The 16,718-nt window shown below is 45.1% G+C and overlaps 2 protein-coding genes across 2 annotated transcripts in view; both read right to left on the reverse strand.

The window, feature by feature from the left end:
• Positions 1 to 3,058: 3,058 nt before the first annotated feature.
• Positions 3,059 to 16,718, reverse strand: part of LOC119161107 (mitochondrial amidoxime reducing component 2) — a gene marked incomplete at its 5' end in the record, with an annotated part of 104,654 nt that continues 90,994 nt past the window's right edge. The window contains 2 exon segments of the mRNA XM_075884866.1: positions 3,059 to 7,483; positions 7,550 to 7,621. Coding sequence (XP_075740981.1) covers positions 7,339 to 7,483; positions 7,550 to 7,621 — 217 coding nt within the window. The 3' untranslated portion in view covers positions 3,059 to 7,338.
• On the reverse strand, positions 7,667 to 15,740 carry LOC142788260 (uncharacterized). The gene has a single exon (XM_075884865.1). The coding sequence runs from the start codon at positions 12,286 to 12,288 to the stop codon at positions 10,231 to 10,233; it is 2,058 nt and encodes a 685-aa protein (XP_075740980.1). The 5' UTR covers positions 12,289 to 15,740; the 3' UTR covers positions 7,667 to 10,230.

Raw genomic sequence — 16,718 nt, forward strand, 5'->3', positions numbered from 1 at the left:
TGGTCAAGAAACCCAGGTTTGTCGGTGATCATTCCCAAAGGGCCCCTCCACCAGGCCTCATTGCAAATTCTCCAGCACTGGAAGTTGTAAGGCCTCATATGATGAAAGTTTTACCAAAATGAAATTTATGAAGCCCTCCATTACGGCGTCCCTTAATCCCTCTTGTTTTGGGGGCATTATTCCCCAGATATTATTATTCACCCAAATCAGTGTTTTATATTTGTTTATTAACGGTGGAGTTACAATGAATTTAAATGTCCTGCTCGATGCCACCAGGATGCTGGATGCTTGCCTGCCAATTGCACTCTTGTCCCTTGATGACAAGCAGTGGGATTTGATTGATTGATATGGGGGGTTTAACGTCCCAAAACCACCATATGATTATGAGAACCACTCTGGGGCTTTCCTGTTTTGATGATGATGATGACGCCTTAAATATGGCTCATATCCACTCACGATGATATTTATGAGAAAAATAACGCAAGTAAAATGAAAACAGTGCATTAAGTGTTTTTCTTTCGTTCAGACCAGACAGTATAATCATTACCTTTGATTGATTGATTGATTTATATGGGGGTGTAACGTCCCAAAACCACCATATGATTATAAGAAGCGCCGTATATAGTTGAGGGCTCCGGACATTTTGACCACCTGCGGTTCTTTAACGTGCACCCAAATCTGAGCACACAAGCCTACAACATTTCCGCCTCCATCGGAAATGCAGCCGCCGCAGCCGGGATTTGAACCCGCGACCTGCGGGTCAGCAGCCGACTACCTTAGCCACTAGACCACCGCAGCGGGGCAACAAGCAGTGGGAGGGGAAAGTGTTTATAAATGAAGAGAAAAGTGAGCCCTGTAACTGTGCCTTCTCTCATGTATTGTAGTTAAGCAACTATGACGCGATGTTGACCTTTTTCTTTTTATTCCTCGCTACCATTTTCCTCATGCCCATACAACATGGAGCAATTAAAAACATGCTACGATCAATGACGTCTGTGTACTTGACCTCGAGTCTTTCATGTGGCTTTAGTCCTTTACAGCAGAGTGTCGCGAATTAACGACATACCGAGAAACTTCATGCAAGCAAGACACTATATGCATGCCACATTTAACGCCGGCTGTATTGAACTTACGGGGAATGTAGCTTTCAGCACGAAAAATCTAGCACCGTCTCGTGCAAGGTATTGTGTGCTAGAACCAATAGTTTTGTAGCTGATGTAGGAGAGCACGAAGCACGTGCAACAGCTCTAACTTCGTTCTTTCACACCTGGGCAACGCAAGTTCTATCTTCAATAATTTGTTTATCTGGTGTGTATGCACCCAAGATGTGCCACACGACATGTTACAAGCATAGTTATGAAGTAAGTTTTTGTGTTACAAGGTCCTCACTTCTGTGACATATGGAGAATTTGTGACATGCCTAAAAGTATGAGCACATGAGAGCTAGAGATTAATTGCAAGAATACACCCTCATTGCCCTCATTTACACTTTGCACCAGGCAGCCCATAATTTAGTTATAAACATCCATAACTTTTAGTGTTGTTAAAAATCAAATGAGAGCCCATCAGCTATTGATTCAATTTCGACCCCATGGCATGGGAGTGACCCTGGTTTGATGTAGATAATTTAAAAACACCATGATCATTAAGTTATGGACTAACAATGCAATACACATGCACTATGATACAATGCACCAACCTTAAAAGCTATTCTAATTACAAAGCTCAGCGCAGTCTTGCTTAATATCGGCAAGGCAACACGTTGCAGCATTAAGGACAAGTCTGTTAGTCAAAACGTTGAATTCAGTCCCCCATCCTGTTGATGAATTCTAGAGCGTGGCTCATAGGCACCCATTCTTGCATAGAGTGGAATCACTGTCGGCCGCACAAAGGACAGACATTAAAAAATAAAATGAGAAAAAAGTACCCAGGATCAAATGGGATTTGACTATGGCCCTCTAAATGGCAGTTGAGTATTCTATCACAGAGCTATGCCAATGCTTGAATGTCATTGGCAAAAAGACGCTACACTGGCATGTCAGGCAAGTTATCACGCTAACCTAAGTACCACAAGGGGGTAGAAGAGTAAAATAACAAGTCGTCACACAAGGCTGATTGCACAAGTGTGTAGTTCATTGCTTCCCACTCACTACAAAGTGCTCAGTCGTAATTCTTTATCGTCAGCAGCCATATGCAGCATTAGTACCTTACAGATGTCTAATGGGTACCTCACTTATCCGCAGAGACGAATAATGGCGCAGTGGCTAGTGTCCTACTACACAAAATTTGTGATTTACGGCGTAGTCGATACCTTGTGGAAAGCCAAAACTTCAAACACAGTTGGCCTTGCCCAAACATGAAGCTGCGCTCACAAGTCACATTAGGCAGTATATCATTGGTGAAGGTTTGATTGATTGATGTGTGGGGTTTAACGTCCCAAAACCACTACATGATGAGAGACGCCGTAGTGGAGGGCTACGGAAATTTAGACCACCTGGGGTTCTTTAACATGCACCCAAATCTGAGCACACGGGCCTACAACATTTCCGCCTCCATCGGAAATGCAGCCGCCGCAGCCGGGATTCGAACCCGCGCCCTGCGGGTCAGCAGCCGAGTGCCTTAGCCACTAGACCACCGCGGCGGGGCATTGGTGAAGGTCTAATGCTGCACAGAGAGAATGACAACCAAAGGAAAGTCCACAGTAGCATGGCGGACAGTGCGCGCTTCATGGCTATTCATGCCATTGTGCATACATTTTTAAAAATCTTTTGTTTGAAAAACGTGAGTTGAAAGATCTCACTGAAAGGATAGCCATGCAGTGCAGAATCTCTCTACAAAACTCAACCTCCAGGGACTTCCTCCACAAGCTAACACATGTAAGCTATGTATATTAAGAATATGTACAATTCCAACGCATCAAGCAAAACTAGCATGCAAAGAGAGCTAAAATGTTTGCAGTTTGTGAAAATGAGGCCCAGAAAACCACCAAAGTTCCCATACTGCAGTGAAGTGTTCGAAGGGATACTTGAAATATGTAGCAGATAATATTTAGACAGTCTAAATTGTAGAAAATGTTTATTGCTTGAAAATAAGAACACATGACATAAGTAAAGTTTCTATACACATAAAGACTATAAAATATTACTTCAGAGGTTTTTTTTTCACACAGTTCTGATTTTGTAGTGTTTGGTGTCTCTAAATGTTGTTGTAGTGTTAAAACGAAAATTTCCATTGCATATGTATAGCAAACAACTTTGGAAGCTTTTGAACATAATTGCAAAAATTTTTTGCTTATACAGTATTACAAATTGGTATAATAAATGTACAACAAAATACAATAAAAAAGTAATAAATGAATATACAGTAATTTTCCCTTAATTCGATTCCAGTTCTATATTATGGTTAATTAAATCTCAACCAACGTTCCAGGCTGGCACTCACAGATTTCCATGGGACCATGGCTAGGTAATTTTGATCATGGAATATGCTATTGCCAGATACTTCCACTCACCAGCTCATCTTACATGCACCCAACCCCAATGGCAACCAAAGTAATGATTCCAATGGCAACAGATTACTAATTTACAGTGTTTCGGGTGCACTAAAACCGTTTGGCTCACATTGCAAGCCTGCTGTTAAAATCTTCTTGGGCTCCAACGAAACAGTGTGAAATAGTAGCTTACTACAAGCTACTACATCGTTCACAAATTCTAATGCCTTTTTTTTTAGAAAACTTGTCTAAATTTTTTTCAGACAACACCGTTTGATGCGAAACCAAGGACGAATGTGCTGGCAGCATGGCCTGGAGTGGTTTTGTTCTACTGTGGCAGTACATCCGGAACTAGCACGCATCAAAGTGAAGTGGTGCAGGCACACAGGGGCACATAGCAGGTGTGTCGCGTCATCTGCTGCAGCACTGGAGCGGCCTTTCTGGCTTTACTGTAGCATAGCAAGAGTGGCACCGCTCTTTAATGGTTGCAGAGTCTTGTTTCAATGTGCACTAGTGCTCAGCAGAAAGCACGCAGTCTGAGCCCTGTCCACCTGTTCATTTTGTGTGTGGAGAGCTCCGTACCCATTCAAAGCCAGCCTGGCCAGTATCATTGCCATTGCAAGAAGACAACCATTAGTTGCATGTTTTTACGGTATATTGACCACACACCGCTTTCAGTCTGATTGTGAGTGAACTTTCAAACGATGTTATTTTGCCAGTACAGCTAGCAGAAATAGGCTGACTTGGGCATCTTTGACATTCAACATTTGAGAATGGAATGTTAACATGACTTGTTTTGGCATCGGCCACCATCAGAGCAGAAACTTGTCGATAAATGCAAGGCAACAAATGCAACCACACTGATCACAACAGATTTGTTTTCCTGTTCATCAAAGTGATAAATACGTTCCTATGAGTCACTAGGATGAACAGCAAGTAAATAAAGCCTTATTCTGGCAAATGTTATGTTTTTCTTGCTGAAGATCTGATGTGCATACCATATCCATAAAGTTCAGCTACTCCAATGTAATTTTTGTGTTGATTTTCAATTGAGCTACATGTTACTAAATGAGGCAAGTGCTGGCAAGTGAGATAGAACTGATTTATTGATTCTTCTGCTTTTTTATTGAAACCTGCTGGACAATTTTAAGTTTATTTTACTAGTTCCTTCAGGGTCAAATTAACAGAAGCCTACTGTATAACATGATGCTCCATAACAGTATGGTGTATGCACTCTTGTATATTTCCAAATTCTCTATGTACTTATATATAAGCATTTTCAAAAACACTCAAGTACAATATTTACACACATAACTAGGTTTATTCGTGGTTTCTGAAGTGCAAACACACATGACAGAGACAAACAAGTGCAGTTGGTTCTTTTTTCATTTCTGCTGTGTGTGTTTGTACCTTAGAAAAAATGGGAACCCATACCAACTAGCCTGGTCATCGTTATCTCCCAAAATGCAGGCTGGTTCACTATATATTTTAAACAGTTGATAATGTATAGCTATCATAGACTCGAGAACCATAAACGGTTGGCTGATACATATCAGTACACATAAGCAACCATGTGCAAGCTATTAGACAGTTGCTGTTTCAAGGTAAAGGTTGCACATACTTTGCACATGCTTTTGTGATATCTTTTTAAAAAAAAGTTCACATTTTTGGAGCAGCTGTAACATATAAAACCCCGGACAAAACAGTAGCCTAATTGTAGAGTACCATTGGTTGAGCCCAGTAAAAAGTTGACAGTAGAACAACACTCGGTGTTTTTTTGTTTTTTTTTCAGCCAACATACAGAGTCTCAGACCAGAAAGATTTTGCACAAAGAAACCAAACAGCTGTTCAGACAATTGTTACAAAGCTAAGGCTCAGAAATTTGCAAGTCGCCCTGCAGCATTTTAAACTTACATAACAAATGACAGTGGAGATTTATATTTGAGGAAAATCTCTGGCAAACTAGAGTGCTTCCTTATGCATGAGATGGTTATAAATGCACCAGAGATGAGCCCTTCCAACATTCTTCCTTGAATAATGCAGATGGCAGCTAGCGACATGACCAAGCACCAGGGCCAGCAAAGCAGAACGAAAGCGGCAGCAGCGAGTGATCGTGTCACGGGGCACCAAGGCAAGAGAAGCAATACGAATATGGCAGCAGTTGCTATCGTCGCTGCAGACTCCCAGCAGTGACTACAGAAACACACCCAAAGCTGAATAAAGTGATGACAACAGTCGAACTCATACACAAGAACTCGAGAGTACAAAAGAAATCGAGAACCATAAACGGTTAGCTGACACATATATGTACACATAAGCTACCATTTACAAGCTACTATACAGTTCCTGTTTTAGGGTAAAGGTTGCACATACTCTGTACATCCTATCGTGATATTTCTTTAGTTCATATTTTTGGAGCTGCTCTAGCATATAAAACCCCTGGACAAAACAGTACCCTAACTGCAGGGTATTATTGTATGAGCCCAATAAAAAGTTTACAGTCAAACACTCACTGTCTTTTTTGGGCAACTTACCCGATCCCATATCAGAAAGATTCTTCACAAAGAAACGGAACAGCTGTACAGACAATTGTTATGAAGCTAAGGCTCCCAAATTCGCAAGCTGCCCTGCAGCACTTTAAACTTGCAAAACAAATGACAGCGGAGATTTATAATTGAAAGAGAGCTCTAGCGAACTAGAGTGCTTCACTATGCATGGTCTGGTTATAAGTGTGCTAAAGATGGGCACTCTTAACACTTTACTTTCAATAATGCAGATGGCAGCTGGCATGATGATATAGTACCAGGGCCAGGAAAGCAGAACGAAACGGTATCAGCAAGTGATTGCACCTTGGGCAGCAAGACAAAGGAAGCAGAAGGGGCGGTGACCAAGGCAACCTCTATAGCTATTACCTTGCTCAAGGTGAGCACAGTCTGCTACTACATCATCGACTAGAGCCGAGCCCCTCCATGAGTGCATGAAGTGACCACCACTGCTGCGAGAACAAATCAGACCTTGCAACCCGACTCGCTGCCTATATAATGTCTTTGTGGAAATTCCCGAGCATTGCGCCCTCCTATGTCGCATTGGGCTCATTGTACATAAATGCACATCCATTGCTTGGATAGGTAGTGCATACCAGCACTGATTTTTTACTTGTGTGTTAATTCTGGGTATCATGTAAGTGAACTGTTACTTTGAAAGTGCTTAAATACTGTTGCACGAAAGCATGCAAAAATAAAGTGACATAAACTTATGGAAAATCAGTGAAATGTTATGTCTCACATATATATCCAACAAATATTTCTGATAATGGCATTCATAGACTGTGAAGTCATAGCTTAAATATGCATGAATTCTAAAATGAATGACAAATGTTCTATGCCCTGCTGCAGTGCAGTGTAGTTTCATAGAAAAACGTGCAAAGGACTCTGCTCCCACCGCTTTAGCAATTTCCTGATAACTAGGTGAACACTTACATGGTACCAAAATGCACATATTTTTCCATATATTTCCATATATATATATATATATATATATATATATATATATAATTTCCATATATTTTTCCATATATATATATTTTTTTTAGCAAGGCTACATATAAAAAAATCAGGAACAAATACTGAAGTGCTAATGTCAAGACACTAATATTGAACAGCTTATACAAAGATGCCTATTTATACAGGAAACCTAATGAACTGCCGCCATAGCCCAATTGAGCACAAATGCTTGCACAAACAAAACAGCAAGAACTGAATTAAATTAATGCCAGAAAGCTCAAATACAAGTGAGTTGCCAGAACAGTGAAGTTTGCTGGGTGCCAGGTATCATGCAGCCACCTCGTCTTAGAGAAGTGGCTTTGGAGATACGACAGCACAGATCTCATCTCCAGGTGCAATTCTGCCATCTTTAACATGAATTGAGCCAATACCGAGCAACGGAAGATACTCGTACCTTTCAATCCCTCGCCTAGACATGTCAACTCTGTACCTGCACAGCAACAACATTGTTAACTATAGGTACAGTCATATAAAATGCATCACTTTTTGCACTTACTTGCGCAATGTCACAAGAGGTTCCTTTGCAGTCTTGATACCAGTGTCTTGATCAACTGTAGTCATCACACACCTGGTAATAATGCAAGACTGGTTAACAATGAGCCTTCACATTTGCGCACACACACACCTCAAGTGTGCAACAGAACATAAAAGTGAAATATTTGATTTGTGATGCATCAAGAAAATAATTTACAAGCTAGATATATTTCAGAACCAGATATTGGTGCACCTTATCAAGTCATTCTACAATTTGACAAAATCCTCCATACTACTAATAAACTTCTGTAGCACATTAGGGGCGTAACAGGAGTATACTAATATGCATGCGTGATTGAAAACTTCAGCTTTCACAATGTATACCAAGAAACTTCAGATTACCAGCAAAACACCCGGTATGAATCAATTCTCTCAATTCAAAAATTTACTTTGAACCACAGTTCACGAGGCATCAACACAAAAACAAGACTTGCACAGGACAGCGGCAACATTTAACTCGTTCACTGTGGCATGCTCTTTTTTGGTCTGAGTTTCGGTACAGAGTGACCCATCAGTGGGCCATTGGGTATATCCCCCAGGTGCGTCGTGACCCACCAGTTCACCACATGGCTATCCCTCTAATTTTTACTCAAACGAGATGGCGCTGCCACCTTCGTAGCGGGCGTTTGATGCATTTATTTGAGTGATGCAAAGCCGTTTTCCGCCTCTTTCGTGTAAATCTGTTTAAAGGAGCACTGACATCAAATTTACTCATGTCAAAATTTTTGTGTCAATGAGTAGGTGTTGACCCCCTAGTACCGATTCACGACCTAAAATACATCTGGGTGACGAATGAGAACCTGTAATATTGATTTATACATTCGCTATCGAACGGTGTTCAATATGAGTGGAAAGCCTGCCAAATTGTAGTGCTGGCAGCGCTACTTCGCGGCCACGTCGGGGCCGCTGCACAGCCGATGCCGCTTCCACAAACAATGATGATGTCACACTGGTGTTTCGTCTGCTAGGAGCGCACGTACAGTCAGTCCAACTGTGTCTCTGAAGGAGTAGACATGTCTTGGTGGCGAACATTGTCGTCCTCGCCGTCGTCGCGGTAAACATCGGCAAGTGATGATGACAGTGACTTGGAATTGGGTATCGCCGTGATTCGCGACATCTTTGTTTGAGAAGCTTCACGTTAAATGCAATGTATTTATCAGTCCCGGCCGTACTGTCGGAGCTCAGGAACACCAACTATGCACCTCATGTTGCAGACTTTTGGCGAGTGAATCGCTGCTTTCAGCTGCAGCAGGGAACAAGGTAGGAATAGCCCCGACCTCGAGAAAAGGCCTCGTACTGCCAGTCAAACCCAACTGGTTTGCCAACACAGGATTTACCCTGTAGCCGCTCGCTGCAAAGTAAAAGGAGCAAACGCGGCTGCTCTTAACAGGCGTCCAGTCCCTCTTTCTAAGGGTGCGTGCGAAGTCAAGCCACTGGCTACGTTGAGGTTCGTGGCTTGGAATGAAACCCCACGCACTTTCCGCTTTCTTTGCGCTTCGACGTGCAGGTTTTCGCTACACAGCGATTCCCCAACATTCTAACATGTATTGTCGCTCTGAATGATCATTCTCACACGCAGTGGAGCACAACGCGAATCAGTCGACGCAACATGAACCGCACGCACGCTTCAACACAGCAAGGAGAGCCACTAGTGAGAGCATGGCTGGGAGTTGGCACCAAACACACTCGGGGATTGTCGACGTCATAATTACTAGAGTATAGTCACTCAGGATGGTATTTGTGGAATGTATCACATTGAACACGTAGCATTAGTGTCGATGTCGCAGGGCAGTCTATTTTTCGTTTTTTCTCCTTAGCTTTTCTATGCTGTTTGACGTCGCTGACGGATGCCATTTAAATTTGTCCAAAAAGACCTATGCATACCAAGTGATCGAATGATGGGCATAACTCAATCTTGAAATTTATGTCAGTGCTCCTTTAAATACAAAATGCTTGTCACAAGAAAACAGATGAAGTAAGTTTCTGTGATAAGTTGGTTGTTTCCCTCGGTGCTGCACTTCCTTTTGGGCAAGAGCTTCCATTAGGCACGCAAAAAAGTTTCGGAGCAGCACGAAAGACTCCTACACTTAAGGGGGGAGGTGGCTTTGAAAAAAAACTTTTTTGTTTGTTGACCTACAGCAATGAAATTCGGCATGCATACTCATAAGTGTCTCGAATAGGGAAATACGCAGTTTCATCATGATACCTTCAGTAGTTCTCAAGTTACATAATGCTACATGATCCAATTATATGGTCTGCTCGTGGAAAGCCTAGCGCTGCAACACAACATGCCAAGAAGCTGCGAATGGTGTTGATCTTTACTCAAAAGAAAGCTACAGGGTATGACACTCTCAGAATTTTTTATTATGTTCTCTTTTTTTTTAGAGATAATCATGGCTGCCGACACACATTCTCAGAAACAGTGGCAAGGACAAATCATTGTCTAGAAAAAAAATAGGGCCATAAAACCAAAATCGAAGATTGCTGTACCCACAAGCAGTGTTCAGGGATTCAGGAAAAAAAAAAACAGAATCAAAATCGGTCCAGTCGTTCTCGTGCTACTCTTTCCACGAGCGATGCACTATGTCCAAAACACACTTGTGAGAAAACGGCTATCAAAGTTTTGGAAGTGATTTGCATTTGTTAGAATGCACCAGCACTGTAGTCCTTGGTGTCCTTGTGTAGAGGCAACCTTTTGGGTCTCTCCCCTTTCACTTTATGCATTTGTGATGACTTCCTTGCTCGCTGAGCATCTTTTTCAGCAGCCCTGTGGAGGGTAAGTGCCCCAGGTTGCACACCCATTGCAGCACAAATCTTGGTGTAAGCTTGAAAGTTGCCTGCATTGTACCTAGCAACTGCCTCATGGACTGCTACTTCCACGGTGACTAGAGAGGCATGCTGCTGCTTAGAAATGAGTGACCAAATCACCGAGTGAAGGCTTTCAGCGGCATTTTGTGTCTTGTTGCCACTGCAGCGAGCCAGCAGTTGAGGGTCGGACAGGCGTTGGTACACTGGCCGCAACGCTTCAACAACTTTGTTGGGCAGGTTATACTTGTGTGGAGGTTGTGGCTTCCCGTCTGCTTCTGCTGCACGGTGCCTGCACCAGCTGCGGGCACCGGAAAGACAGAGCTCATGATGAGGTTTTGCATCAGTCGATGAAACATGATGAAAGGTGGCCATCACTGCTTTCTTCACGTCTTCGACGTCCGTGCTGCTTCGCAGTGCTAGGCCATAATAGCTGGTGAGCCTTTTGATCAAGTCCTGCGTCAGGCCACCTCTTCCGCCGAGCGCCTCTCCCTTCTTAGACTTGCTAACAAGAGAACGGAGTGCTGTGCCCATCCTCTTCTGAACATGGTTTATGCAGTCCTCCTTCGTGAGAGGTACAAACCCATACATCTTCTCAGTGCACAGGGCCACGTAGGTGCGACTGTCACCGTCACAAATGATATTCGTGTAACGGAGATCAGTTTTACTGAGGGAGCGTCCAAAAAGCTGCAGTGCGGCTTCCACCTCCATGCGTCCTGCAACCACATCTGTGTTTTTTTGACAAACATGTGTCTTCCTCCACTCTTGATGTGCTGGGTCGTTTTCGGCTGGACGTAGTGAGCACCCGAGGCAGAAGTTAGAGAGGACTGTACAGTCAATCACAAGTCCAGTATAAAATTCTGTCACACAGCCTACACCAATGTGTGAGTTGTGTCCGCGCGTCAGCCATGTGCCGTCATAGACCACGGTAATGTTTTTAGTGAAGTTTACTTCCATTTCCTGATAAGTCTTCTTCACAGCCTCTACAGCATCTGCAAAAACTGTTTCTGCAGCTTCATCAGCCGCTGGCTTCAGCACCTTTTTCAAGTGGCGTTGATAGCTCTTCTGGTGCAGCCCTCTGTGAGAGACATTCATCACTGCCCAGAAGTCATTTAGAGCAGTAGGCCCTTTACCGATGCACCTTATTGCCTGCAAAGACCGTAAATTCACGTCGAAAACTCGACCACCTGGTTTTCTGGGCGAAGTCCAATGGGTGTTGGCTGAGCCACAAGAGCGGCATGTGACCACCATTTTCACGGCAAGTCCATGCCTTGTGTCCCGATCCACAACCAAACTTTGCTCATGACACACAGGGCAGAGGGTATTCCCAATAATCGCGTTTAGGGCGCTCATCTGCATTATCACGTATTCTTCTTCTTCTCCCTGTGGCGTCAGCATAGTTGCGCTTTCCGGCGGCGCGGTCAGTGCAAACTTTCGCTCAGTAGCAGACATCGCGCCGAGCGACTCGCGAACGCTGGCCGACTGAGCTTCTGCGGTTTCCGCTGACACAAAACTGGGTTGAATGTGTCCCTGAATGGTACGGCGCTCGCTGGTCACAATCGTGGCATCACCCCGTGGATTGCCAGCATCTGCCGGCGCGTCAATCACGTCACCGTCACGTTGAACAGCGCGATCCTCGTTAGGAGAGTGTGCGGCCTCACGTCGATATACGGTAGCATCAACGTCATCGTCTTCCGAGCTTGACACGCACTGGCGTAGCATCTCCTCTGCGTTGTTCACCGCATCAGTTGACTGAGAATCCAAAGCAGCATCACTTTCGGCGACTGACGGACGACTTCCTGGGGGTATCCGCGATCGCCGAGGATTAGGTGTACAGTGCTTTCGCTTTCCGTAAGCGAGCCGAGTCTTGCGTTTCTTATCGAAGGCGCGATCCATTGCAACAGAACGCGCACAATTCCTCCGAAAGTCCTCCTCGACACGAAAGCCGCGTCAGGCGTGTGTTCAGCAGAACACGCAGATCTCGTCGATCGCGCAACGATCGGCAGGCCGTGTCAAACGATTATCGTCTCGTAAAGACGATTTGAACAGCAGTGCCGAGACTGATCGCAAAAAAAAGAAAAGCACGAGAGACGAACAAGCACGCGAAGAATGTTTGCAACGAAGACGAAGCAGACAAGGAGACGGAGACGACGCACGGTAGCCAGCGGCATGGTTGCGAGCCGAACACGTGACGCCCGCAGGAGCCAATAGCAGCCACTTGATTCCCCTCATCCTCGAAGAGCGCGTGTTCCATCCAATCGTAGCTCCGCATTTGAAAAGCGGGGTTTTTGAACACCCCGTGAGCTCTCCAATCACAAGCGAGTTGCGCCTCGACCATGCGGTCAGGCCTAGCACTGATGGCAGAAAAAAAAAAGAGGAAGAATTTACGAACAAAACAAAACCAAGATGGCGGCGCTCAGATAACAAGCAGAGAAGCGGCGCGCGCGCGAAGTTGGGGCATTTTCGGCGATTTCTCGCAGCTTGGCAGCTCCCGCGGCTTGCGAATCATTATTTTTAAGCACTTATAGGGCAAATTAGGCGCTGATATTTACACCAGAGGTAGTTTATGACACATACTACCGAAATATATGGGTTTCCAAAAAACGACTTTTTCGCGATTTTTTGGTTTTTGAAAGCCGCGTCCCCCCTTAATCCAATGGCATGCGTTTTAAAAACTGCAGGAAAAGTTTACAAGCAACACAATAGAGGAACGTGCCGCCACTCGGTTCTTTAGAAACAATTACGCCACCTTGCATCCAGTGCAATAGACAATATATATTGTTACGAGGCAGTGGGCATGGCTCTGCCAACATAGACAAATCGATGAAGAAGAAGCGGACTTGTAGCGCGAGATGCTGGCAGCCGTGGGGTGTCACACCTACTTGTAAATATTGAAAATACACTTGTTTCTCTCTTCCTCGTGTTTGTAATCTCCGTAACAAATTGGTGGACTCGCTGGGTAACGAAGGGCCATACAACAGAGCTCCGCAATGATCGTCAAGTCGGAGTTTCCGTGATGGAACACGGGACTGATCCCACGGTCACCTCTCCATCGGCCTTTGCAACGCCTGCACTATCCACGGCATTGCCTCCACCGGCCCCACCCCTACCCACGTACATGCTGACTTATCCGAAACATCCAGGAATGTTCTGGAGTACGAACCCAGTTGATGTCGATGACTGGATAGCCGACTATGAACGTACCAGTGCGATCAACTGGTATGATCAGGCTCTCATACTGGCCAACGTGCTGTTTTACCAGAAAGCCACGGCCAAAGTCTGGGACGAGAACCATGAGGAGGAGATCGGCAGTTCGGACACCTTCAAGGAGAAGCTCCGCGGCTTACTTGCGAAGCCCATTGGACAAAAGGCGGTTGCAAAGAAAGAGTTGTCTATACGTGCTCAGACATCTAGAGAGCCGTATATCTCGTACAGGCAAGACGTGCTGGCTCTATGTCATAAAGTCGACAACGACAAGTGGGAGTCTAATAAGGTTGGCCACGTGCTCAAGGGAATAACGGATGACGTGTTCAACCTGGTTATGTGCCGGAACTGTGCGATCGTCCACAAAATTATTGAGGAATGCCGGCGTTTTGAACTGGCCAAAAGCAGGCGTATTTGAAGATCATTCACTCGACTACCGAACACCGCTGCAACGTCTCCCTACGAAGCTCGACAGACCTCTCATCCGCAGTCTTCTCCGGCGTCTGAAATTACGCGAATTGTCCGGCGGGAAATCGAAGCAATTAAACCTGCTCTTCGCACCAACAGCCACGTCAATTCGTAAGTAGCTCAGGTTTTCTTGGTGCAGTCGATTGTGCGGGAAGAACTCAGCAATTTGGGCTTCAATGTTTATGCCGTCTCTCAGCCTCGACCAATAGGCTTCCGTTCAAGGTCGCCGCCTCACCCCAGGTCACCGCCCTAGAAACGGTCTTATCCACGCTCTTGCCATTCGGCCGAATGGCGAACTGCGGATGATCAGCCGATCTGCTTTAACTGCCGCTGCACAGGTCACGTCGCACGGTATTGCAACAACTATTGGTCTTTGTCCCGAACCCAGTATAGCACTGCTTGCCACGCCGACAGCTACCACCGTTTCCAGCCTCCTGCGCTAATCGCCGACAACTACCGCCGCCTTCCAAATTTCGATTCCTACAACTTTGATGTTCCTGATACGCAGCATAGCCGCTCACTGTTGCCTCGACGTCACTAGTCTTGTTCGTTGCCTCCATGTCGCCCGTCGTCCCTTTCTTCTCTAAGACGACGCCCGACCTCCCCGCTCAATTCTCATCAGAGAAACTAAGCAGTGCAGCTCTTAGAGGTTAAGCTACATCCTCGATACTGACCTCAAATCTTTCCTTGTATTGCCGACACGACGAAATTTGATCGAAATCGACGGTGACGGCCTGACTGTTTCTGCACTTATTGACACCGAGGCGCATATTTCTGTGATGAGTGCCCGACTTCGTCGTTGCCTGAAAAAAATGCTCACACCGGCTGCTGCTGGCATTATTTGTGTCACCAGCGGAAGAATTCTTGCCATCACAGGAATGTGCACAGCAAGCATCACAATCGCCGATCAACTCACATTTGTTCTCTTTGCAGTTATTGAACAGTGCCCGAATGTTCCGATTCTTGAATTGGATTTCTTGTCCACTCATGCCGTTCTCATTGACTGTGCAACCGACGTTCTCCAACTTGAACTGCCTCAACTTAGGGTTGTGCCGTCCTCACCGTCACACCACTTGTGCGCTCTTGATTATGTTCTGCTGTCGCCCCAAGCCACCACGTGTGTGACCTTAACGATATCACCAGCTCTTCCTGATGGTGACTACATAGTGTCTCCATTAGTGGGTGTGCTCTTGGCCCAAAGTGTTGCTGTGCCACAGACCATCGTGACAATCCTAAACAACAACGTTCAGCTTCCGCTTCTCAACTTTAGTAGTCGGACCCAAGTTCTCCCACAAGACATTTCGTTAGCCCACGTTTCCCTACTTGATGCATGTACCATCGTAGCATTAGACCCTGAACACTGCTCGTCCCCTATTGCGGCCGGCCAAGCAAATGCACCTATTGACGAAATCACAATGATGATGGCCCCTGATCTTCTGCCCTGTCAGGCTGCACAATTCCAATATGTTCTGACCACCTACTGAGACATTTTCGACTTCGATAACGGCCCTTTAGCTCAAACGTCCTTCTTGCGTCATCAAATACATACCGGCGATGCTAGTTCTGTTAGACGGCGACCATATCATGTTTCCCAGTCCGAATGCCAGGTCATACAACGAGAAGTCGGGAAGATGCTCTCCAAAAGTGTCGTAGAGGCCTCTTCAAGTCCATGGCCATCACCTGTTGTTTTAGTCAAAAAGAAAGATGGCAGCTGAAGATTGTGCGTTGACTACCGTGCCTTGAACAAGATAACCCGCAAAGACGTATACAGTCGAATCCCGCCATAAGCAAGTCCGCTTGAACGAAATTTTCGCCCCAACGAAGATTTTTTCATTCCCCGTCGAAGTCCCATAGGGTATAATGCTTCGAAGTTCCCTCCAGTACGAACTTCTTCACGGCTGCGATTCCACTTCAACAACCGCGAGCAAGATTTTCGAAGTAGAGCTTATCAAAAATCTAAAAAGTGCTTTTATTGCCTTGCGAAAACATGGACCTTAATAACATAAAATAAAAGCACATGAGAACTTGCTCAGAGCAAACATACCCACGCAACGTAGACTTGTGCAACGTAAACAAAACAGCATGCCGTGGTATATGATGATGATGAGTGATGGCGACGCAATATAGATTAAAAGAAAACGTGTTAAATCATGTCTGCGTGCAAACAGCATGCAATTATATTATATTTTAGTATTTATTCGTCCTTATGAAGTTTTTGAAACTGTTTTCACTGTCTGGAGTCGCTGTACCAAAATTGAAAACTGCGAGGCAAATCCCGGTAGGGTGCGACAAGACCTTCGGGCGACGACTTCCAGTGCTTCCAGTTTGACTGGCTAGCTGCACGACAAGCAGTCCAAGCCTTTCAGTCATTGTTGCCTGAAGCCTTGTTGTCGCGAATCAGCTGTATCAGTCCGCAAAAAAGCGCAAGTTTTTGTCGCTTGAAGACAAGGCTCGCATTATCGCCGAGGCCGAATCTGGGAGGAAGAAGTTGCGAATTGCTGAAGAGTTTGGGATTCCGGCGAGCTCTGTTTCAACTATATTGAAGAGCAAGGACGCCATAATCAAAGCTCTTTCTACAGGAAGGTCGGAAAAAAACAAGAAGCAGACGTAGTCAAGGCACGAAGCCTTAGACAAGGCTGTCTACACCTGGTTTG

Source organism: Rhipicephalus microplus, unplaced genomic scaffold, assembly GCF_043290135.1.
Source record: "Rhipicephalus microplus isolate Deutch F79 unplaced genomic scaffold, USDA_Rmic scaffold_49, whole genome shotgun sequence".
In the NCBI taxonomy this organism is placed as follows: Eukaryota; Metazoa; Arthropoda; class Arachnida; order Ixodida; family Ixodidae; genus Rhipicephalus; species Rhipicephalus microplus.

Excerpts from the sequence above, each read along its gene's own strand:
- LOC142788260 (XM_075884865.1), bottom strand. The coding sequence starts at position 12,288 with ATGGATCGCGCCTTCGATAAGAAACGCAAGACTCGGCTCGCTTACGGA.